At 49.3% G+C, this 24,179-nt stretch overlaps 2 protein-coding genes across 6 annotated transcripts in view; one reads left to right on the forward strand and one right to left on the reverse strand.

Moving 5' to 3' along the window:
• NPRL3 (NPR3 like, GATOR1 complex subunit) overlaps positions 1 to 16,955 on the reverse strand; it is a 39,777-nt gene extending 22,822 nt beyond the window's left edge. For 2 of the 5 annotated variants that reach the window (XM_039223399.1, XM_039223403.1), the window contains exons 1-6: positions 16,497 to 16,955; positions 11,658 to 11,727; positions 7,755 to 7,793; positions 4,525 to 4,653; positions 4,262 to 4,391; positions 3,143 to 3,217 (exon numbers count right to left, since the gene is read on the reverse strand). In XM_039223399.1, the coding sequence (XP_039079330.1) occupies positions 3,143 to 3,217; positions 4,262 to 4,391; positions 4,525 to 4,653; positions 7,755 to 7,793; positions 11,658 to 11,727; positions 16,497 to 16,614 (561 nt within the window). In that variant the 5' untranslated portion in view covers positions 16,615 to 16,955. Of the gene's footprint in view, positions 1 to 3,142; positions 3,218 to 4,261; positions 4,392 to 4,524; positions 4,654 to 7,754; positions 7,794 to 11,657; positions 11,728 to 12,002; positions 12,046 to 16,496 lie in introns of those variants that run through there. The other 3 variants (XM_039223401.1, XM_039223402.1, XM_039223404.1) reach the window with 3 other exon arrangements.
• Positions 16,956 to 23,318: 6,363 nt separating this feature from the next.
• HBZ (hemoglobin subunit zeta) overlaps positions 23,319 to 24,179 on the forward strand; it is a 1,213-nt gene continuing 352 nt past the window's right edge. Inside the window, exons 1-2 of the mRNA XM_039223426.1 lie at positions 23,319 to 23,474; positions 23,955 to 24,159. Of these exons, the coding sequence (XP_039079357.1) occupies positions 23,380 to 23,474; positions 23,955 to 24,159 (300 nt within the window). The 5' untranslated portion in view covers positions 23,319 to 23,379. The remainder of the gene's footprint in view (positions 23,475 to 23,954; positions 24,160 to 24,179) is intronic.

The following is a 24,179-nucleotide window of genomic DNA, read 5'->3' on the forward strand; positions in this document are numbered from 1 at the left end:
GCGCTGCCAGGATAACAAGCACTGCCCTGTCTAATCATTCCCCAACCACGGATTCCACAACTACCCCCTGCCAAATTTTTGTCACAAAAGTTGGCATACAACTTTAAAACCCGCTTGTTTTCTTGACCGCTACATCCAAGGGTGTCACGCCTTCTGCTGTCACAGGCTGTTCCCCAGAGAGAGGGCCTGTCTGCCTACATCCGGGCTGGGGCCGTGGCTGCTTCTCCCTGCCCATCCCACAGGGCTATCGGTTCTGACATGCGGACAGCGTTCATCAGGATTTGTTTTTTTGTTTCTTGCTTGAGTTCTCGTTCTGGAAGTCTGCATTATGTAATTTCACAAGTCAGACCCTTGTATTACTTACACCGGGAAAATGCCAAAACTACAAAAATAAAGGTCTCCTCTTGGAACCTCATGCCTCAGGGACAGCCACTGTCAACCAATCTTTTTGTCTTAACATGCACTTTTTTTTTTTTTAGGGTTTTATTTTTGAGAGAGAGAGGGAGGGAGAGGGAGAGCGCGAGCAAGTGGCGGAGGGACAGAGAGAGACAGACACACAAAATCCAACAGGCTCCAGGCTCTGAACTGTCAGCACAGAGCCCCACGTGGAGCTCGAACTCACAAGTGGTAAAATCATGACCTGAGCCAAAGTCAGATGCTTAATGGGCAGAGCCACCCAGGCGCCCCTTTGGCTCTTCATCAGCAAGGTAGGCTGGTTTTAAAAATTAAGCTCCATTATAAAGGAACTTTTTGGTTTTGAGCCATTCATGCAGTGAATGTGGTATAGTCTCCACACACAGAAACGCTCAACATAAAATAAGCACCTTGAGACTAGAATGCTATCCGATCGTATAGGTGCTCTCTCTGCTCAGCCTCATTTCTGCCACTCTGAAGGCTTTCAGAGCACACACTGTTCCTGGTCACTGAGATCCAGTCACTACGTCCAGGACACTCCTGCAAAAAGCCATCACGCAGATCACCTGTGCCCAGCCAGAAAGAGCTACTGAATATTTTGGTGAAAATATTCACCAAATATTTAGTGGGATATTTCAGACTGGGATATTTCAGAGACATCTCATTATCTAATAGTTACTAAATATATATGAATTTCTTAGGTAATTCAAAGTTCTTTCATAATATTCGCCAGTCTCTACCCAGGGATGCTTATTTGGATCTCTTCTATTTTGTCAGCTTTACTGAAAAGGAATTTCCTCTAACACAACTTCAGACAGCACTGGGAACTGCCTTAAGAAAGTATCAGCATCAGGGAGCCTGGGTGGCTCAGTCAGTTAAGCATCAGACTTCAGCTCAGGTCATGATCTCATGGTGCATGAGTTTAAGCCCCATGTCAGGCTCTGTGCTGACAGCTCAGAGCCTGGAGCCTGTTTCAGATTCTGTGTCCCTCTCTCTGCCCCTCCACTGCTTATGCTTTGTCTCTCTCTCAAAAATAAACAAATATTAAAAAAATTTTTAAAAAAGAAACTATCAGCTTATACACACACACACACACACACACACACACACACACACACGTATATATACATAAAGGAAAAGGAAAGGAAAATAACAGGAAGAGAAGTTGGAGCCCTCACACATTGGTGCTGGGATGTAAAATAGTACTGCCACCGTGGAAACAGTCTGGTGGTTCCTCCTAAAGCTATGATCCTGGAATTTCACTCCCAGGTATATACAGAATACCAAAGGGAAATGAAAACACGTGTCCATACAAAGCATATGGACACAAATGTCCATAACAGCATCATTCATAATACTGTATTGTTGAACATATATTATTCTTTTACTTATTTATTTGAGAGAGAGAGCGTGTGTGCATGCGCACACTCGAGGAAGGGAGGGAGGGAGGAACAAGCAAGGGAGGGGCAGAGAGAGAGAGGGACAGAGGATCTGAAGTGGGCTCTGTGCTGAGAGCAGAAAGACCAATGCAAGGTTCGAACTCACAAACCATGAGATCATGATTTGCACTGAGGTCGGACACTTAACCAACTGAGCCACCCAGGCGCCCTGAACATACACTGTTCTTAGTAGGCCAAAAGGCAGACACAACATAAACATTATCAACAGATGAATGAATAACCTATGGTTCATCCACATGACAGAACACGATTTGGCCATAGAAAGGAAGGAAATCCTGATACATGGGACCACATGGGTGAATCTCAAAATTCTTATGCTAAGTGGAAGAAGCCAGACACCAAAGATCACATATTGTAGGATCCAATTTATGTGAAAATGCAGAATAGGGGTGCCTGGGTGACTCTGGGTTAAGCGTCTGACTTCAGCTTAGGTCATGATCTCACGGTTCTTGGTTTCGAGCCCTGTGTCAGGCTCTGTGCTGACAGCTCAGAGCCTGGAGCCTGCTTCAGATTCTGTGTCTCCCTCTCTCTCTGCCCCTCCCCTGCTCACATCGTCTCTACCTCTCTCTCAAAAATAAATAAAAAATTGAAAAAAAAAAAAAAAAAAGAAAGAAAATGCAGAATATGTAAATCCACAGACACAGAAAGCAAATCGGTGGTGGGGCGCCTGGGTGGCTTAGTCGGTTAAGCGTCCGACTTTCGCTTGGGTCATGATCTCGCGGTTCGTGGGTTCGAGCCCCGCGTCGGGCTCTGTGCTGACTGCCAGCTCAGAGCCTGGAGCCTGTTTCAGAGTCTGTGACTCCCTCTCTCTCTGACCCTCCCCCTGCTCATGCTGTCTCTCTCTCTCTCCTAGAAATAAATAAAACATTAAAAAAAAAAAAAAAAAAAAGAAAGCAAATCGGTGGTTTCCAGGGGCTGAGAGGGGAGGGAAAATGGGGAGTAACTGTTCTCCTTTTGGGGCAAAGAAAACGTCTAGAAGTGATAGTGGCAGTGGTTACACAACAGGGTTACTAGATGCCACTAAACTACACTTTAAAATGGTTAAAATGGTAAATCTTATATTATGTGTATTTTACTAAAGAAAAAGAGGGGGGGATATACTAAGGGTAGACTCTTCCGGCAGCCAAGGAAGGGCCTGGCAACAGCTGGGTCAGTTCAGCAGTCTGAGCTCTGAGCCAATGACTCACCAGAAATGAGCTACTGCTCTCCCCGCCCGTCCTCCCTGACCCACCCACCTGTGCTCTTCAGCCATTTGCACACTCACTCACCCTCAGTGCAAACACCACATTAAAAAGAATCATGGTGGGAGCTTCCCTCTTCGGAGATGGGTCTGTTTTTGAGCCCTGCAGAAGAAACATAATGCTAATGAATGAGAGCTACCACGTCCCAAGAAATATCTTGTTTAGTGCTATTCTTCAGGCACAGGTAAAGGTTCCAGAATATATCCAACCCAGAGAAAAACAAAGCCCTGGGGTCTTTGAGAAGTGACCAGCATCTCTGTACAGGCAAGTGCTGGCAGCCTAGACAGTTCGAGACACGGCTGAGACCAGAGTGGGCAGGTCAGGGCCAGGACCCAGAGTGACAAGACTACCCCGGCCAATGGAAGTGAGCTGAGGTGTCCATAAGAGACAAGATGGGGAGAGGCGCAAGCAAGCGGGAGGCTCTCTGCCAAGATGCTCCGTCACTCAGGGGCATTTCCTGTGTCCACCTGGGTCCTCGCAGGCTGCCTCGGCCAGGTATGGCGACCACTCGGGATGGTTAAGAGACCGGACGATGCGCAGAGCCAGCACAGAGCACGCTGCTGCGCTGTCATGCAGCCAGCCCAAATCACAAACACCAAGGGGACACCAGTGCTGCCACCAGGGGGCACAGGAGTTGGGGGGGCACATCTCCCTGGGTCATCCTCAATGGGCTCTTCACCATCCCTGCTTGTCACTCTACTTCTGTAGGGTGTGACTCCTGACAGGCTGTCAAATCTCCCCTCTGTCACTCACAGGTCATCAGTGGGGACATCCTTCCATGGGCTTATTCATGGGAAAGATTTGAGGACTGCAATTTCTGGATCACATAAATGGAGCTAAACCTGATACTGTCGTATCAAAGGCCTGATTCTGATGAGTGTGAGGGACTGCCTGGCAGATTCTGGTGTGCAAAGGCCCTTGGGCAATCATGCACTGGATCTTGTTACAGCCCCTCAGTACTGTAACATGTCACTCATCACAGAACACATAGAGAGTTTAGCACAACAGTAAGAACTAAGCGACTGATCATATTGGCTATGGTATCACAGTAAGAAAGGATGCTTGTACCATGCTAGGAACACACATCTGAGATATAAAGAGGAAGGCCCTGTCAGGAGAGACCCTGCCCGCCCGGGGATGCCATACCTGCCCCAGGGCATGCTGTAGCAGTGTCGGGTGCCCAACAAACCGCACGTTATCAATCTTCAGTTCAAATTTTTGGCCACACATTTCAGACTTGGTTGCCAAAATTGTTGCCAGAATAACATCTGAAAACCTTAAAATGATGACAGGGTAGAGTGGAAATAAGTAAACAAAGCATCACAGCACCCCCCCCACCTGCCCTCAGAGGGGAAAGGTCTCAGGACCCGGCAGCGTTGTGCATGGAGGGATCTGCCCCCACTGCTGACCTGGAGATTTCTGTCAGTTTCCCTTCTGAAGCAATCCCCAAGATCAGGGACATAAAATCACCAGAATTACAAGGTAAGAGGCATGAGAAGCATAGGCTGAAGGCACATGCTGTCATTTCTCGGCATGCTCTATGAAATTCAGGAGAGAAACGAGTTGCAGTTTGCTTTTAAAGGGAGGACAACAGCTGGAGCCAGCACTACCCCGAGGAGCCGCTCATCGAGGCTCACAGACATGTTGGGGGGGTTCCTCCAACTGGCCCAGGTTCGCAGGGCTCCCGCCACAAGCCCCAGGGCCTCCCACCCCAGGTGTGGAAGGGCGAGGGGACAGCACTGACTGCAGGGTGTTAACCACCTTCCTCACAGCCCGGCTCTCTGGTTGTTCCCGCACCCGAGTCCCTATCAGGGCTGAAACTTCTAAGATGTGCGAACTATGCAGAACCAACGATATGACAGGAACGTGGGCACGCACGGGACCGGATGCCATGGACAGGTACGAACGGCTGCAGTGTGACAGCAGATCTGGATACGATCTCTGTAAAACTGCAGAGCTCACCCTTTTTCAAGATGCATCTGTACACTTCCATCTCCCCACTGGCAACCCTGCTCCTTCCTGCCTGAAGGGGTCCAGATAAGGGAAAGTCAGCACAGGGAGGAGAGTGCTGGGGGTGCAGCGAAGTCTTATCGCAGAGCCCAGGCTCCAGGGACCTGCGCCCTAGCGACAGTGATAGACGGTATCTGATCCAGAGCCAGGAGGGAGACAAGTCTCATGCTCATTTCTCCACCTGGAAAAAGCATCTCTAACATCCAGGTCAGAAGGGCACACTGTGTCGGGGGAGGTGGCTCCAGCTCCCCGCAGGGCACGCTCAGCCCCTGGGCAGGGACAACCCTAAGGTCCTGAAGTGGCCAATGAGGACAGACATGCCACGTGCATCTGGGGCGTTCCCAGAGGAGCTACAGTGACGTAGGGACCACACGGGATGTCTCTCTCCTGGAGGAAGTGCAGTGGGGGGAGGAGGCACCTTCCGAGTCCAAAAGGGAAGGTGGGCTCTGGGCTGCTGCTACAGTTCAGCTCTGAGGCAGCAAATGACTGTGACATAAAATGGTCTAGGAAGGGGGTCATCGCTTTAGCTCCTTAGGCCCAGCGGGCCTCCATGTCTAACGTTAGAGGCACAGCTTGGAACCAGCCTGGAGCAAGAACCTCGCTGCGGTCAACCAGCACACGGACAAAAGCAAGACGGGCAGTGCTGGGACTCTCTCCAAGCGTCTCCCCGGCAGGCAGGCCGAGCCTAGCGCTACGGGGGGGGGGGGGGGGGGGGGGGGGGGGGGGGGGGGGGGGGGGGGAGCTGGTCACTTGGCTTCCAGCCCTCCCCCAGGACCACACGGCCCTGCAGCGTCCACACAAACCAGATGCGAGGGGTGTGGTTGGAACAGGCTGCCCTGCCTCCTGCACCGTCAGGACTGCGGCCGGGCCTCCCGGAACCAGAGTTGTGAGACACGTTCTGGAGACGTGGGACCCACAGCTCAGGCCCTTGGCTGCCCGGTATGTGTTGCTCCTTCCCAGAAGTACTGCTCTCTGGAGTGAATAAACCAAAGACGGCAGGTTCCAGAGCACTAGACCAGAGGCACTATGCGCTTTCTTCAGAAAACTGTGAATGGCTTGCTGTGCCCCGGAACTCCCATCTGAGGGATGCAGTGATGGTGAGGGAAGGCTACAGGACGATAAAACCCTCACAGATACTTCTGCTCTCATAACTGATTCAGTGCCCACACTGCACACCCTATCTGAACAAACACTACCCCTCCACGGAAAGTGATAACGGATAGGAAAACAACTTCCTACCATTCCAGAGGGTTTGCTTTTTCTTGTGATACCCACAAATCTCCACTAAAAACCTCTGCTCTGTCATGAAGGGCCACAGACAGGCCACAGAGGACCAAAGACCACTAGTCCAGGAACCTAAGTTTGGCTGTGAGGGGAGTCCTGAGATTGGCTACTGCCACCCAGTTCACGTTTATAGATAATCCAAATCCAAAAGGGATCTTCCCAAGAGGCAAATAAAAAGCACTCCCCCCTCTAGGTTCAGAAGGGGCAGAACAGAGGGAGCTGAGTGGAGAGCCGTGTACCGCAGAGGCTGAAAGCCACACCGCCCTGACTGCCCTCGGAGGAGGCCTGCACGGGTGGGGGGGCGGGGGGGGGCGACAGGGCAGCATCGGCTGCTCTGCCTGTCTGGGCTGGTCTGGGCTGCACCAAGATCCACTCACTGCAGCCTAATATTACACAGTCATGGTTTCAAAAAATACTGGGGTGCCTTCTACTCTGTACTGTGTCTGCTGACCTAACATGCACAAAGTCAGAGTCTACCATGAGATTTACTGGGAAGGGGACAGAACTGATATAAGTAGCAAAGTAAAACAAAAACAAGTGACAATGTTTGTTTCCAAAAATAAAAGCACTTAAGATGAACCAGCCCAGCTGGAAGCGGGAAAACCTTCCAGTCCTGCTGGAATATTCAGGAGCAGGGCTTTTTCTCTGGCTCAGCAAAAAAAAAAAAAAAAAAAAAAAAGGGTAGGGGGAGGGAGAGGCACCACAGAAGGGAACTCAACTCTGTCCCCTCCTGTTTCGGGGGTCTCACAGATATTCCATGTACCTCCAACATCCAGGGGGCACGCCCCATCAAGGGGGCAGAGGGACCCACTTTATCCACACCTTCCCGGAGAAGTGCCATATAAACTCCACGGGAACATTTTTGCCTTCAAGGGGCACACAAAACAGCATCTGAGCCCCAAGCGTCACATCCACCACCCAGCCCCTGGGAGAGGCCTCCTATCCGCCTGAAAAATGAAGGCAAGGAGCAATGACCGAAGGCCTCTCTTGCGGGAGGCTGCCCAGGGAGAGGAGGGGCCCCGTTCCTGTTCGCCTGCCACCTGCATGGGACCCCTGGTGCCTGCCTGGGGGAGAGAAGTTCTGTGTGCACGCCTGGTCCCAGGAGTCTCCCTGGCACCAGCCAAACTTGCCATGACCTCCCAGGTAATATGGAAGAGCTAAGTAACTCCAGGTGGAGAAAGGGCAGGGGCACTCCTGGGGGGTCGGGCAGTGCGGTCCAAGCCAGAGCCTGTGTGCCTCGTTAGTCATTTTTCAACACCGAGGGCAATCAGGAGCTAAGCACAATTACAAGAAGAGAAGGCAGCAGGAATCAAGACAGGAAGGCGGGGGGGAGTCTCGGGCTTACCCTGCAACCAATCGCTCACCGCTTGGAGAACAGGGCTCGCTGGAATGGGAACAGGACCATCAAGACCAAACAAACACACTGACTTAAAAAATCATGAATAGTTACAAGGCTGTTTTATGACAACAAGCATTAAAGTCTAGCAAAAGTACCACCATAAGCATTAACTGCCGAGGGCAAGGCTAAGCAACTTACCGGACGAGAAAGAAGATACAGACACTTGCCAAGTTGAAAAGACTTACCACAGTTTTCTCACAAAAGCTCTAATTCCCACAGGTAAACAGAGCCTGGGCACAAGTGAATGCCCGTTTTTGGAAGCAAGAGTAAGGCTGGCAGACCTGGATCAGGGCCCAACGCCACACGTACTCACTGAATACCCCAGCACAAGCGCTTCATCTTCCTGATGAAAGCATCTCGCTAAGATGCAGTGAGATCCCCACAGGGAAAAGCCTTACGAAAACTGTAGGAGGCACTGAACATCGCAGCCCCACCTCTTGAGGTCCCAGGATCGTCTGCAGCCCCAAACTCAGGGTGCCTCTGCCCAGCACGGGCCGGCGGCCCCTTCGGCAGAGGAGAGGCTGTAGCAACTGTGCACGTGAGGGGGGAGACCTCTGCGCTATGAACTTGAGTGTTGTAGAGAGTATGTTTAGGAGTCCAGTCCCTCTGCAGAGGCCTGTGTTCTGGGACACGCCGGCAGCCCCGGCTGCAGACAGTAGGCCAGAGCCCAGAGTGGAGACGACACCAGAGGGACGAGAGCCAGCCACGGCCACCTTGCTGGGCCTGCTGCTCCCCGGAGCTCTCAATGAGAAACGCCAAAGACCCACACGAGAGAAACATACAACCAAGAGCCCCTTTTCTCAACAGCTCCCACACTCCGGCTCGTCAGTTTACATGGTATGAAAGGGCTAAGATGTCTGTGGACTTTCCCACAATCACCTAGAAAGTCAGGATCCCTACAAGCTCTGGTGCAACTCCTACAACCTTCATCTTTGACAGTCAAACAGGTCACAACGAAATCCCTCTACTTTCAAAAGAGAAGAACCACGTGGGGCTTCCAAGTGTCAGCAGTGCTCTAGCTCCACCCTGGGCTGTGGAGGTGACGTGTCAGGCCCCAGTGGCACGGGTTTTTTGTTTGTTTGTTTTTTTTTAATTTCTTTATCTTTGAGAGAGAAGAGAGAATGACCAGGGAAGGGGCAGAGAGAATCCCAAGCAGGCTCCACAGTCAGTACAGAGCCCGACGTGGGGCTCAATGCCACGAACTGTGAGATCATGACCTGAGCCAAAACCAGGAGTCGGACGGCTAACCGACTGAGCGGCCCAGGCGCCCCCCGGGGCAGCCCTCTAACATGTGTCCACATGCTTCAGCAGAAGCAAAGCTGTCAAGAGAGGCTGGTGGAGCCCCCAGTGCACCCGGAGACGGGACAGCTGTATGCTGTATGCACTCCAGCTCCCTGGCTGAGCTTCCCATCCAGCTGAGGGTGCGAACACGCCAAACAGCCAGACTCACTGCTTAGAGACAGGCAGGCACGCCTGCGGAGGGCAGCAGAGCCCCCGGATCCCACTGCCCCTCAGTGCCACCAGAGAATCAGAAGGCCTCACAGCTCCGAGGTCTGCCGGATGAGGTCTAAAGTAAAGTGCTGAGTGTTCCGAGATGGATCCAACCCTCTCCAGCTACCGGCTTCTCCTTCTGAGACAGTGCCCAGAACACTCCAAGTCGGGAGAGACCGTGCCTTTGTGACAGACTGCAGGCTTTCTCCAAGGGCCTCTCATGATGCTTTCTGCCCCGCACTGTGCGGGATGCATAATGCCATGACGCATGACCTCCCTGACCCCTAATTCTCGTCCAACAGAACCACTACAACTTTTCTATATTTGAATTTCAAACCTTAAAAGATAATGAACAATATCCATTTCCTTCTTCTCCTCCTACTGAAGTCTAAGGTTTTTTTTTTAACCTGACAATTAATTCTTATGCCCTGAAACACACCATCTTAATGATTCACCTTCTAAAACCAGCACGTGCTCTAAGCCAGCGCTGTCCAACAGAAGTTTCCAGTGGCGGAGATACTCTCAATCTGACCCATTCAGGACAGTCGCCACTAGGCGCACTCGAGACCTCAAAGGCAGCTCGTACAATGCAGGAACTGAAGTTCATTTCATTCCAATTTAAATGATAACTTTAATACTAGGCAGCACAGCTCTGCCTCCTCACTTCCCCAAGGCCGCGTACATCTTCCACCACACTCACACGCTACACAAGGGGCCTGCTAACACCGTTCAATCTAGCTGAACAATCTAGCTGAACACGGTTTTAATCTAGACAACATCGTTCTCCTGGTTTCAGAAGAAAAGCACCTTCGAGAAGACAATACAGGGGATACACAGAAAAGGCATGCTGCACCTTAACTGCACTGCTTAGGAAGATGTCTGACCATGACATGGTCCTCCGGACATCAGCCACTTTGGAAGCCAAGAGGACAAAACAAAAGCTGGGCGCCCAGAGGTATTAACCAGTATCTCTGAAACCACAGCGGGTGGGGAGTGCTAAAATCACCCAACAAAGTGATTCTTAAATTTAGTGACAGTGTGAGGAACCAGCCCTTCTTGGCAAACAAGCACATCTGTGGGTCCCTGATAGACCCACAATGCCTTACTCTCTTCCCGTGGTCTTTCCTCTTCTTTAGGCTAAATATTAAAATAATTCCCTAAAAAACATCCTCTCAGTCTTTATTACAGGCCTCTGAGAGTTAACGGTAGGGGTCAGGTACTGCCAGCCCAGCCTCTAGGGAGGACACACAGACGGCTCCAGCAGCGCTTTCTGGATCTTCAGCAGCCTGGGCCTCACGTCTAAGAAGCTCGGAGGGAGGAGGGAGAAGGGCAGGCCAGCCCTGCTCTACATCAATCCGTGCCACAGGCGGAGGACAAAATGCACCCACCGCACGTGAAGGAGCAAAGAGCTTTCTATGCACCTGTAGCAAACGAGAGTTTGTTCCAAGTGGCCAACCTCAGAGGACAAGATGACCACAGCCTTCTACATCAGGCAGAACACGGGAGGTCCAACAGCCCCCACACTGCCTGCCCTCTCCTGCTGGCCTCTCTTCCAAAGCTTGCTCCCCTCAGAGACGGTCACTGGCCATGCCAGGGTCCCCGTATGCCCCCCCAAAGAAGGGTAGAAACCACAGCTGCCTTGTCAAGAGACCCGAGGGAGACAGTACTAGCTCGCTCCATGGCAAAGGCCCAAGAAGGGACCTCAGCTCTTCTGCCATGGGACAGGGGAGCGGAGTCCTTTGCTTCATACAGGCCCCAGCTGTGTTCAGAGGCACTCAGGACAGGCAATGTATAATCCTCCCTCAGCTGGGCCTATAGTGCCAGTTACTAAGCCTTAAAATGAATGTAAAGCAGACGTGGTCATTTCCTACATCTGCCACCCGGACGGCACTTCCCAAGCAGAGCAAGGGGAACACACCCAGGAAGGACCGGGACCTGCCTTTCATCTATGCCCTAAAAGGGCAAGGGTCATATATCAGCACATGAACAGGCTGTGCTGCCCCCAAGCTCCTACATGTGACCTGTGGGCACATGCTTGAGAAGTCAAGTCTGAGGACAGCACTGGGGTCTGCTTCTCTCCATGTTCCTCTCCCAGTAGGTAACCGTGCTTGCTAGTTTCATCTGTTTTCCCGTCTCCTTGAGCAACCGAGCCGTCCACAGCTGGAGCACAGAGCAACTGCACTGCACACCCGAGACGGCAACACAGTCCCAGTTCTGCGCAAGTGGAACTCCCAGCAAATGGAATACAAGGACACCAGGTTTCTCACAGGAGATAACCTCTGGGTCAACAGGAGGTAGGGGCTTTGCCCAGGCCTAGGGACAAGACAGCCCCCTCATGGAGTGACTGTAAACCCTTACCTGGAATCACCATCCTGGTCGTCAGCATGGTCTCCAGTGCTGTTGACGGCATATCTGCTACGGGGCTTATCTGAGGGCAAAAAGGGGACAGTGGCTAAGAAGAGAGGGTCCACCCACGCAGGAGCTTTGTGGATACATTAAAACTGATGGCTGCTAAAACGTGGTATATATGCACACGATGGCCATAAAAAGAAATGGAGTTCTGATATGTGTTAAAACATGGATGAACTCAAAAACATTATGCTAAGTAAAAGAAATCAGACCCAAACGGACAAATACTACACTTATACAAAATACCTACAGCAGGCAAAACTCAAGAGACACAGAAAGTAGTTCAGAGATTACCAGAGGATAGGGCGCCTGGGTGGCTCAGTCAGCTGGGCGTCCGACTTCAGCTCAGGTCATGATCTCACAGCTTGTGGTTTCGAGCCCCGCATCGGGCTCTGTGCTGACAGCTCAGAGCCTGGAGCCTCTTTCAGATTCTGTATCTCCCTCTCTCTCTGACCCTCCCCTGCTCACGCTCTCTCTCTCTCTCTCTCTCTCTCTCCCTCTGTCTATCTCTCTCTCTCCCCTCTCTCAGGGGAAAAAAAAAAAAACATTAAAAATTTTAAAAAAATCTCAACAATAGCCAAAACATGGAAAGAGCCTAAGTGTCCATCCACTGACGAATGGATCAAGAAGATGTGGTTTATCTATACGACGGAATACTACATGGCAATGAGAAAAAATGAAATCTGGCCATGTGTAGCAACATGGATGGAACTTGAGGGAATTATGCTGAGCGAAATAAGTCAGGCAGAGAAGGACAAATAACATATGTTTGCACGTTTAGGAGGATTAGGAGGAACTTAACAGAGGACTGTGGGGGAGAAGAAGGGGGGAAATAGTGGGGGAGGGGGAGAGAGGCAAACCATGAGAGACTCTTGAATGCTGAGAACAAACTGAGGACTGATTGGAGTTGGGGGGAAGGGGGGTGATGGGCATGGAGGAGGGCACTTGTGGGGATGGGCACTGGGTGTTATATGGAAACTAACTTGACAATAAAATATTTGTAAAAAAAAAAAAAAAAAAAGAGAGAGAGAGAGAGATTACCAGAGGCTGAGGGCAGAGGAAAGTGAGTTATTGCTAAATAGTTACAGATTTCAGTTTGAGGTGATGAAAATTTCTGGAAATCGGCAGTGGTGAGAGCTGCACAACGCAGTGAATTAATCATGGTGAATGAAACTAATGTGACCAAATGGTAAACTTAAAAATGGTTAAAAAGGCAACTTTTATAATCTGGATATATGTTTTTAATTTATCATTCCATTTTTTAAGTGTTTATTTATTTTGAGAAAAAGAGAGAGGAAATGTAAGCAGGGGGAGGGGCAGAGAGAGACAGAGAGAGAACCCCAGGCAGGTTCTGTGCTATCAGCGAGAGCCAAATGTGGGGCTTGATCTCACGAACCTTGAGATCATGACCTGAGCCAAAATCAAGGCTGGATGCTTACCCAACTGAGTCACCCAGGTGCTCCATGTTAATATATTTTTTACCATAACAAAATTTTTTTTCAAAAGTTATGATTTCCAAGGAATTATTACACAGAAAATGTTTTTGCTACTACGTTTAATTAAAAAAGAAAAAAAGGATAACACACACACACACACCCTCTCAGTATTTGATGACACTAGGATGGAAAAAGCTTAGGCTAAAGAAAGAATTTTTATTTTTTCTTGTTTTTTTAATGTTTTATTTATTTTTCAGAGAGAGACAGAGACAGCATGAGCAGGGGAGGGTCAAAGAGAGAGGGAGACACAGAATCCGAAGCAGGCTCCAGGCTCTGAGCTGGCTGTCAGCCCAGAGCCTGACATGGGGCTCGAACCCACAAATCGTGAGATCATGACCTGAACTGAAGTCGGATGCTTAACCAACTGAGCCACCCAGGCGTCCCAAGAAATAATTTTTAAATGTCCATATACCAATATCCTTCACCTACCTTACCAGAGTAATAAGTTAAAAGAACTTGGGATGAACTTAAGAAGTTCGTTACAGGCGGGGCACCTGGGTGCCTCAGTGGGTTAAGCCTCTGACTTTGGCTCAGGTCATGATCTCCTGGTTTGTGAGTTGGAGCCCTGCGTCAGGCTCTGTGCTGACAGCTCAGAGCCTGGAGCCTGTTTCAGAGTCTGTGTCTCCCTCCCTCTTTCTCTGGCCCTTCCCTTCTCACACTGTCTGTCCTTCTTTCTCTCTCTCAAATAAAATGAACAGTAAAAAAAAAAAAATTTTTTTTAAGTTCATTAAGTCAGAGGCCCATGAGGAAATCAGAAATGCTAGCAAGGGAGACAAGAATGAAAAGAAAACATGTTATGCTCTCGAGTAGGGGCACTCAACACACAGATGTCATTTCTTCCCGGTTAACCTACACATTTGACATGACTCCCACAATGACACCAACGGTCTGGGAGGGGTCCCAGTATATTCAGTACTAATGTTCCCAGGTAACAGTAAGCAAGAACAGCCAGGGTAACGCTGAAAAAGAAAAATAATGACTAATCCTATATGAAAGTATAACACAGGGTAAAGTTACAGAAATTCATCAGAAACCCACATCACTGGGAAAGAGATGAAAGGTCAAAAATAAACAGGGAATTCAGTATGTGATAAAGGCCGCAGAACCAATAGTGCAGAAAGAGAAAAGTATGCCGGCTCTTGAACCAACCACTCCGCAGCCCTATGTTCCCACATCCTTCCCCGCCCATCACAGCATCTGCTTCGCAAGGCTCCTGGAGGCGCATGCACACAGAAGATGCCAGCTCCTACCAGGAGCGTCCAACTGATACCAAGATAAATACGTTTAAAACAAAAAGATAATAAATATGAGACAGGAAAACACGAAGGTCTCTTGTTTCTTTTTGTTAATCTCGGATAACAGAACGCCTTTCTAAATTTAACAACTTAGAAACTCCAAAAGAACAGACTGAAAACTTGACTCCGAAAACATCAAAATTCTATGCTACGAGAACCACACAGAAGCAAGCTGGCAAGAATGTATGGCTTTTGGTCACAGACAAAAGCCTGCTTTTACCCGAACTATATAAAGAGCCCCTTCAAATCTGTAAGGAAAAAATCAACCCAAGATGAAATTAGGCAAAGGTTATGAGTAAGTCATTCACTATGAAGAACATCCCAATGGCTCTGAAAAGAGGAAAACATGCTCACAGTCATGAGACCCACTATCAGATACTTCTCACCCATCCCACTAACAATGTAGAAAAACCTGATCTACTGAAGATAAATATGTTCATTATCCCCTGGATCCAACCATCCCACTTTGGGGAATTGACCTTATTTCTGGAAAATGATAATGTATACAGAGAAGACACTCACACTGTTTTACTAGCCAAAAGCTTATTGACAGAGAACTAAATGAATAAATATGGTGTGTTCATCCCATGATTCTGACCATTCTGAACCTAAATCCAAGATGTAAAGTGACTATGAAAACAACAGGGCAGAAAAGTGTGCATAGTGGATTCACTTCTGCTTAGAAAATACAATATGTAGGGGCACCTGGGGGGCTGAGTTGATTAAGGATCTGACTCCTGATGTCGACTCAGGTCATGATCTCATGGGAATGAGCTTGGGCCCTGCACCAGGCTCCAGGCTGACAGTGTAGAGCCTGCTTGGGATTCTTGCTCTCCCTCTCTCTCTGCCCCACCCTCTCCCCAAAATAAAATAATATAAACTTTAAAAAAAAATAAAATAAATTAAAATGTGTGGGGGCACCTGGCTGGCTAAGTCCAAAGAACATGGGCCTCTCAATCTCAGTGTCCTGAGTTCCCGTCCTGAGTTCCAGCCCAACATTCGGCTTAGAGAGTACTTAAGAAAGAAAAGAAAAGAAAAGAAAAGAAAAGAAAAGAAAAGAAAAGAAAAGAAAAGAAAAGGAAACAAAAGAAACGAAACGAAAAGAAAAGAAAGAAAAGAAAAACAAAGAAAATGTGTGTATATGCTTATATTTACACAGAAGGTTCTGGAAAAAAGCACACGAAAATGGTAACAGCAGCTGCCCTTATTGGGAGGAATGAGTGGCTAGGGATCAATGGTGGGAAAGAAGTTTATTTTCATCATCTATACTCTTCTGTACCTTGAAAACTGTACCATGTTAACAAATTTAAAAGTACATTTAAGAGCACTGTTATGTGGAAACTAATTTGACAATAAACTATTTGTAAAAAAAAAAAAAAAGTACATTTAAAACAATATAAATTGGGAACTGCACATTCGTGACAGTGAAAAACTGCAAGTAACCTAAATGTCTATTCTGTTCTTAGGTGCAGCTGTATGAGTGAGTGATCTCTTTATAAACTGGAAAGAGCTTCAAGGAAGATGCTTCGATGGAAAAAAGAGCGACTGCAGAACAATGTATTACGTGGGGGAAACTCCGCAAGACAATGCACTGTTTCCCCCGCATCCCCATCTGTGCAGAAGGGATAACCGGCAGAACCGGAAGTGGTTACCCCTGCGGTGGGGAAGCAGCAGGACTGGGGAGACGTCAGATGCACCTGTAATTTCGTGTTTGTTCCAAGCTGAATACACTCATACGATACTTTCGTATATTCTTAAAAGGCTGGAGACACGAATGTTAGCAATAGTGGCTTTGGCATGCTGAATTCGGAGTGATTTTTCTCTGCTTTTACTTTTCTGTACTTTTGAAATACTCTATAACGAGTAGGCACTGACCACGTGATCAGGAAAAGAAAACAGTAAACGACTTCTAGTTCAACGTGCCAGGCGGGGAGCGAAGGGAGCCGCCGCCACGCGCACGCCCGCGAGCGCCTGGCCCTCCGCCGGCGCTCACTTACTTGTCTGGGACGCCGGGTGCTCCTGGCTTCTCTGGAAGGGATACCTGAACAGCAGTTTATTGCCCCTGCTGCCCGAGCTCACCAGAATCACGCTGATGGGGCTGGTGCTGTCGCCCATCCTGCGGTGGGCGGAGGCGGGGTGCGGGCGCCGAGGAGCACGGGCCGGGAGGGGGAGGGGCCGGAGGGGCCCGGGGCGGAGGCGGGGTGCAGGCTCCGAGGAGCACGGGCCGGGACCGGGACGGAGGCCGAGGTGGGGGAGGGGCCAGAGGACCCGGGGCGGAGGCGGGGTGGAGGTTCCCAGGAGGACCGGCTGGGACCAAGTGGGGGTGCTTAAGGAGGAGGCTCCCAGGACGGGGCTTGACCAGGACGCGCCCAAAGTCGCAGAAATGCGGGGCGCCGGGAGCTCCCAAGCCTACGAACCGCCAGGCGCGTCTTCCGAAGCTCGCAAGGCCTCACAGTCAGGGCCAAGCGACAGCTCAAACGGCGCCTGCGCGCAGATGGGAGCTGAGTGCGCAGGCGCAGGCGACCTTAGCGCAGGCGCAAGGCCTTCTAGGGAAGCTGGGCGCACCCTGCAGGCCGCTTGTTTGTCCAGTAAGCAGAAGGGGTCCGCCCACCAGCGTGAATGGAAAAGTGGCTGGGGTGTGCTTTGGGGTTCAAGGCAGCTATATCAAAATGTTGCAGTCTTCTTTTTTTATGCTTATCTATTAATTTCGAGAGAGAGAGAGAGAGAGAGAGAGAGAGATCGCGTGAGGGGAAGAAGTGCAGAGGGAGAGAGAGAGAGAATCCCAGGCAGGCTCTGCTCCTCTCACCACAGGGAGACCACACCTAAGATGATAACAAGAATTGAGTGCTCAAGGCACTGAGCCACCCAGGCCCCCGAAATGTTGGTTTCTTCACTCTAACACTTGCTTTGGGCCGAAAGTTCAGACTTAAGACATATAAAGTACTAAAGTAAGAAAGTAAAAAAGTCTCTCACATGGATCATAGACCTAGATAACAGCTAACAGTATAAAACTCTTACAAAAAAACATAGGAGTAAACCCTCCTGTCCTTGGACTAGGCAAGGTTTCTTAGACAAGACACAAAATGCACAAATGACTAAAGAAAAAATCAATTGGACTTTTCAAAGTAAAAATGTTTATGCTTCAAAGGGCACCACCAAAGAAAGTAAAAAAAGCACACACAGAATGAGAGAAAATATTTGCAAATCATATAAGGGAATTGTATCCAGAATACTACAAACAAACAAACAAACAAACAAACAAACTCAACAATAAAGACAACCAATTGAAAAATGGGTGTAGAGGCACCTGGCTGGATCAGCAGGTAGTGTGTGACTCTTGATCTCAGAGTCCTGAGTTTGAGACCCATGTTGGGTGTAGATATTACTAAAATTAAATAAGCTTTAAAAAAAAAAAAAAGAAAGAAAAGAAAAATGAGCAAAAGATATGAAAGGACATTTCTCCAAAGAATACAGAAAAAGGCCAGTAAGCTAATGAAAAAAATGCTCAACATCATTACTCATTAGGGAAAGGCAAGTCAAAACCAAAAACAGGTACCACTTCACACCCACTAGGATGGCTATAATCAGAAAGACAAAAAAACAAGTGCTGGCTAGGATGAGGAATTAGAATCTTTGCATGCTGCTGATGAGAATGTAAAATGGCACTGCCGGGGTAGAAAACAGGAAGTTCCCCAAAGGGTTGAACACAGGGCTCCCGTATGACTGAACTAACTATTCCACTCCCAGATACACACTCAAGAGAAATGAAAACATGAGAATGCACAAGAACTTGCATGTTCATAGCAACATCATTCGTCGTTGCCCAAAACTGTAAACAACCCAAATGGCCACCAGCTGATGTGGGATAATCCATACAATGAAATAGTGGTCAGTCATAAAAAGGAATAAAGTACTGATATGTGAAAAAACCTTGAAAACACACAAGATGTATGACTGCATTTATATGAAATGTCCAGAGCAGGGATATCTATAGAGAAAGAACGTAAATAGTTTAGACATGGAGGACTTGGAGTGGATGGCTGGTAGGGTGTGGAGTTCCTTTTGGGGTGATGAAAACATTCTAAAATTGATGGTGGAGATGGTTGCACTCTCCTCTGAATATGCTATGACTGCACATCTCTCCCGCTCACGGTCTCTCTCTCTCTCTCTCTCCCCCCCTCACTCTCTCAAAAAAAAAGAAGGTTGGGGGGGGGGTGCTTTCTGAGCTCTCTCAGTTACCAGGAATGTCCCTGAAATGGAAATAAGGCCACAAAAGCAGGGGGTGAGGCTGAGGAAGGGGAGGGGAACCTGGTGTCTGGGGGAATGGCCGGCAGCGGTCATGGGGGCCTGACCACAGGGGCCCTGGGACTCTGCCCGGTACCCACATATGAGGTCTGTTGCAGGCCCCCTTCCTCAATTTCCCTAACCATGTTGCTGCCCCATTGGGCATCTTGTGACCCCAGAACTCGGGGGGAGGGCCCAGATTCGGAGGGGACTACCCTTCTTGCATCACCCCCTCAGGGCCTGCTTCCTGCTAGCAACTTTCACAAGAGCATTTGTTGTTTATTTTTCTGGCTACATAGTATCTTATTGTGCAATGAGCACTGGGATGCATGAATGGTAAAGGGAGATCACCAGGACCCAGGCCACAAGGTCCCAGATGCAGGCCTTGCAGGTAGCCATAGCAGGGCTCAGGTGCAAGGCTATCCAGAGCTTGACTGGAGAGAGCAGAGGTCCGAATCCCACACCACCCTCACTGGCAGCATCTCACATTGGTCTGCCTCATTGGGCTGTAACAGAAGTCAGAGCTCACTGTCACGTCCTGGACAGTCCAGCAGCGGGATGGACCGGAGGGTGGGCTGGCCCTGTCTGGGCCCCCCACCTGTAACAGGATTGGGAGCAGGAAGTCTCTAAATGTGGTCCTGCCTCACAGCCCTCACGGGTTCCTGGACAATGATGCGCCCAGGGCCAACCTTTGCTCGCATCCTCAGACTCTTCCCTGCTAAACTGAAACTCAAACTCAGCTCCGCTCCACTCCACTCAAACTCTTCCCTGCTAACACCCCACACCTCTATGTCCTCATTTTAAATTTAAATAACTTTGTTTACTAACCTAATTTTTGAAGACAACTAGATTCATGGAACCCAAAATTCCCTACCCTTCCACCCAACCTGAGTCCTCTCTGGGCAGGGCCGGGAGGCCTTATCAGTCCTGCCACTTGTTCTGGCCCCCGTGGAGCCGCCACTGTGTCAGAGGCCAGGCAGGGCTCACGGACCCTATCTCCAGCCAACCTTGACCCCTCCACCTTCTCGGCTGTAGTGCTCCTGCCCAGAAAGAATCACTCACTCATAATAGTAGCTACAATAACCTTGAATTCACACTGCCATGTCCTGAGGTCCTATGGTGACAGATTCCCTCCTAGCAGTGAGGTGGGGGCTATTCCTACCCATACCTGAGAGGTTGCAAATGTGGACCTGGGGTTTACAGGCTTAATGACCCTGCCCAGGGCCACCCAGGGGCTACTCTCAGGGAGGGGTCTGGGGACCCCATCGTGGCCTTCTGCTGAGTGACCAGGATCCTCTGAGCGCAGCCCCAACTACACAAGCTCTGAGTGAGTCCAGGGCTTGGAGTTCAGCCAGTTCCAGCAGGTCTCAGCATATTGGCGCGCCGACTACTATTTCATTGTATGGATTATCCCACAACAGCTGGTGGCCATTTGGGTTGTTTACAGTTTTGGGCAACGACGAATGATGTTGCTATGAACATGCAAGTTCTTGTGCATTCTCATGTTTTCATTTCTCTTGAGTGTGTATCTGGGAGTGGAATAGTTAGTTCAGTCATACGGGAGCCCTGTGTTCAACCCTTTGGGGAACTTCCTGTTTTCAACCCCGGCAGTGCCATTTTACATTCTCATCAGCAGCATGCAAAGATTCTAATTCCTCATCCTAGCCAGCACTTGTTTTTTTGTCTTTCTGATTATAGCCATCCTAGTGGGTGTGAAGTGGTACCTGTTTTTGGTTTTGACTTGCCTTTCCCTAATGAGTAATGATGTTGAGCATCTTTTCATATGCTCTTTTGTAGATCTTAGAGAAATGTCTATTGAAATCCTTTGCCCAGTTTTCAGTTAGTTATTTATCTCTTTGTCATTGAATTGCATGATTTTTTTTGAATGTTTTTTTTTTTATTTATTTCTAGGAGAGAGAGAGAGACAGCGTGAGCAGGGGAGGGTCAGAGAGAGAGGGAGTCACAGACTCTGAAACAGGCTCCAGGCTCTGAGCTGGCAGTCAGCACAGAGCCCGACGCGGGGCCCGAACCCACGAACCGCGAGACCATGACCCAAGCGAAAGTCGGACGCTTAACCGACTAAGCCACCCAGGCGCCCCTGAATTGCATGATTTTTAAAAATATTTTGGATCAGGGGCTGACAGTGTGGAGCCTGGTTGGGATTCTCTGTCTCTGTCTCTGTCTCTCTCTCTTCCCTCCTATGCTCTCTTTCTCTCTCAAAATAAGTAAACTTAAAAATAAATAAATAAAATCTTTTTTTTAAAAAAGACAACATAAAGCGACAGTAATCAAGATAGTGTGGTTTTAGTGAAGGATAGACACAGATCAGTGGAACAGAGTAGAGAGTCCAGTAATAGACCTGCAAAAATATGGCAAATGTATTTCTAACAAAGGAGTATGAGAAGCCAATCCAGTAGGGGAGTTACAGCCTTTTCAAAAAATGGTGTGGCAACAACTCCGAGGCAAAACAAAATAACGAAACTAAAAGAAACTAACCCAAACTAAGGTAAAACTACACGAAAATTATCCCAAAATGTATCACTGATCTAAATATAAAATATAAACTATTAACCTGTAGAAGAAATCATTGATGAAATCTTTGTGGCCTGGAATGAGACACAGTGCTCTCCAGAGTGGCACTACAAGCATGAATTAAAAAAGAAGAACTTGATAAATTGAACTTCATCAAAATTAAAACTTTTGCTCTACACATGACATTAGTGAGAGAATGAAGTGACAAGCTACTAACTAGGAGAAAATAAATGTGAGTCACACACCTGACAAAAGACTGCACCTACAATGTGTACAGAATGTATCTCTAAGCTCACCAGTAAGAAAAACAAAGAACTCAGTGTAAAATGGGCAAAAGACCAGAACAGGTATGTCACCAAGAAGACGTACTGATGGCAAAGAAGCACATGAAAAGACCCTCCATCAGGCAGAGAAGGACAAATACCATATGTCTGCACGTATAGGAGGATTAGGAAGAACTTAACGGAGGACCGTGGGGGAGAAGAAGGGGGGAAATGGTGGGGGAGAGGGAGAGAGGCAAACCATGAGACTCTTGAATGCTGAGAACAAACTGAGGACTGATGGGTGTGGGGGGGAAGGGGGGAGATGGGCATGGAGGAGGGCACTTTGGGGATGAGCACTGAGTGTTATGTGGAAAATAATTTGACAATAAACTATTTGTAAAAAAAAAAAAAAAAAAAAAAAGACCCTCTATACCACTGGTTACTGGGGAAAATGCAACGTGTAGCCACACCTCTGTGTCATCACACACCTGTCAGAATGACTCCAGTGTAAAGAGGCGCGGTGGCTAAAACCTCGTGCATGGCTGGCGGGGCTGCAAAATGGTACAGCCACCTTGGAAAAACTTCTGTTTCTCGGAAATGTACACTTAGCATGTGGGTCAAAGATCCTACTCCTAGATCTGGCATTATGATAGAGAAAGGAAAGCTCGCGTTCACATGAAGACTCACACAAGAACGTTCATAGCAGCTTTGTCAGCCCCAGTGGGAAAGGCCCTCTCTGAGTGATGAATGGACAGACTGTGGCAGGTTCATACCACAGAGCACGACTCAGCAATAAAACAAAACTATTGACACATGTAACAACACTGAGGGATATAAAGGGAATCACACTGAGTAAAAGAAGCCAGTCCTAAAAGATAACATGCTGTAGATGTCAATTATATGCCATTCTTGAAAAAGAGAAAATTATAGTGGTTGTCAGAGTTCAGGTGTAAGGAGGGTGAGAGTGCAAAGGCCCCCAGCATGTGGGAGTCTTTTGAGGGTGATAGAGCCATTTTGTGCCCTGATTGTGGTGGGAGTTGGATGAGTTTACGCACGTCAAAATTCACAGAGCAGTGTACTAAAGAAAAGTCAATTTTGTTTTATGTGGAAACAAAGTGTAAAGGGCTATTTGCCTCATCGTGTCACAACGATGACATGCTGAGCAGGACTGCGATCCCCAGCAGCACGTGAGAGGAGAAGGATTCCCTTCTTGGTCTGATGCTTCACCCAGCTCTTCAGAGGAGCCCAGTCCCTTGCTCCTCGGCAGCGGGTGGGCCAAACCAGTGCCTTCTCAGAGCAAACCCGGGGATCGGGGATCGCAGAGCCAGAGGGAGAGGGGACTGACCTGAGGCCAGGCTAGGCTAGCCACAGGATCCCGCCAAAGAGTGCGGCAGGCAGAACTGGGGCCTGCTCCCGCCCAAGGACCGTGTGTGTTGAGCTAATGCTCCCGCTTCTCCCATCCTGTGAATCACAGCTGGGATGCAAACACAGGCACGGCCTCTTGGGCTGGCTGGGCCCCGATCTCTCCAGGACTCTGCTCAGGCTGCAGCCAACACCCTCTCTAAGGCCAAGGGGGAAGGTGGAGTGATAGCCCCTCACCACAGCTGTCCCACCAGGGACTGGTGACCACCCACCCTCACTGGGCCTGATAAGAGACCCCGCCCCCACAGCCCTCTCCCTCTCCAGACCAATGGCCACAGCCAGGGGCCCCCGCGCCGGCTCTGCGTATTTAAAGGGAACCTGGGGGCTGAGCACACAGAGGCCAGTCCTGAGCACACCCAGCTCCGGCTCAGCCGCCACCATGTCTCTGACCAAGGCTGAGAGGAACATCATCCTGTCCATGTGGGGCAAGATCTCCACTCAGGCGGATGCCATTGGCACCCAGGCCCTGGAGAGGTGAGTGCCGGGTGGGCTGGAGCCCCGTGGGTGACAGTGTGGAGTCAGTGAGGACAGGGGCCAGGGAGGAGCAGTGGATAGCAGTCAGTGAGCAGGGAGAGGAGGTGGATGCGGAGGGCACATGCCTGTAGGACTGATGGTCTCATGCTGGGCCCAGCACCCAGGTCTCCACAAACATGTGTTCAATGAATAAATGACTGAATTGACGAATTATTGCTGCATGATGGGGCAGTGGGGGTGGTATTCTGCAGTCCCATCCTGGGGCCTGGGGTAAGAGGAAAAATCAGCAATACGAATCCTATCCTGGTATAAAATTCAATGTTTTGTTCCATGTGAACTCTTTGCATTAATATTTATGTTTTAAAATATTGCGTTAAAATAAGATTTATCATCAATGCTGGGCTTTTGGACGCCAGGTAGGTTTTGCACCCAAGCAGGGCGGCGCTGGCCTCACCAGGCTCGGCTCCGGCCCCCGCGCAGGCTCTTCCTCAGCTACCCCCAGACCAAGACCTACTTCCCGCACTTCGACCTGCACCCGGGCTCAGCGCACCTGCGCACGCACGGCGCCAAGGTGGTGGCCGCCCTGGGCGATGCCGTCAAGAACATCGACGACATCTCGGGCGCCCTGTCCAAGCTGAGTGAGCTGCACGCCTACATTCTGCGCGTCGACCCGGTCAACTTCAAGGTGCGCGCGGGGGGGGGGGG

Source organism: Hyaena hyaena, unplaced genomic scaffold (genome assembly GCF_003009895.1).
Source record: "Hyaena hyaena isolate Hyena2069 unplaced genomic scaffold, ASM300989v1 scaffold_1351, whole genome shotgun sequence".
Lineage (NCBI taxonomy): Eukaryota > Metazoa > Chordata > Mammalia > Carnivora > Hyaenidae > Hyaena > Hyaena hyaena.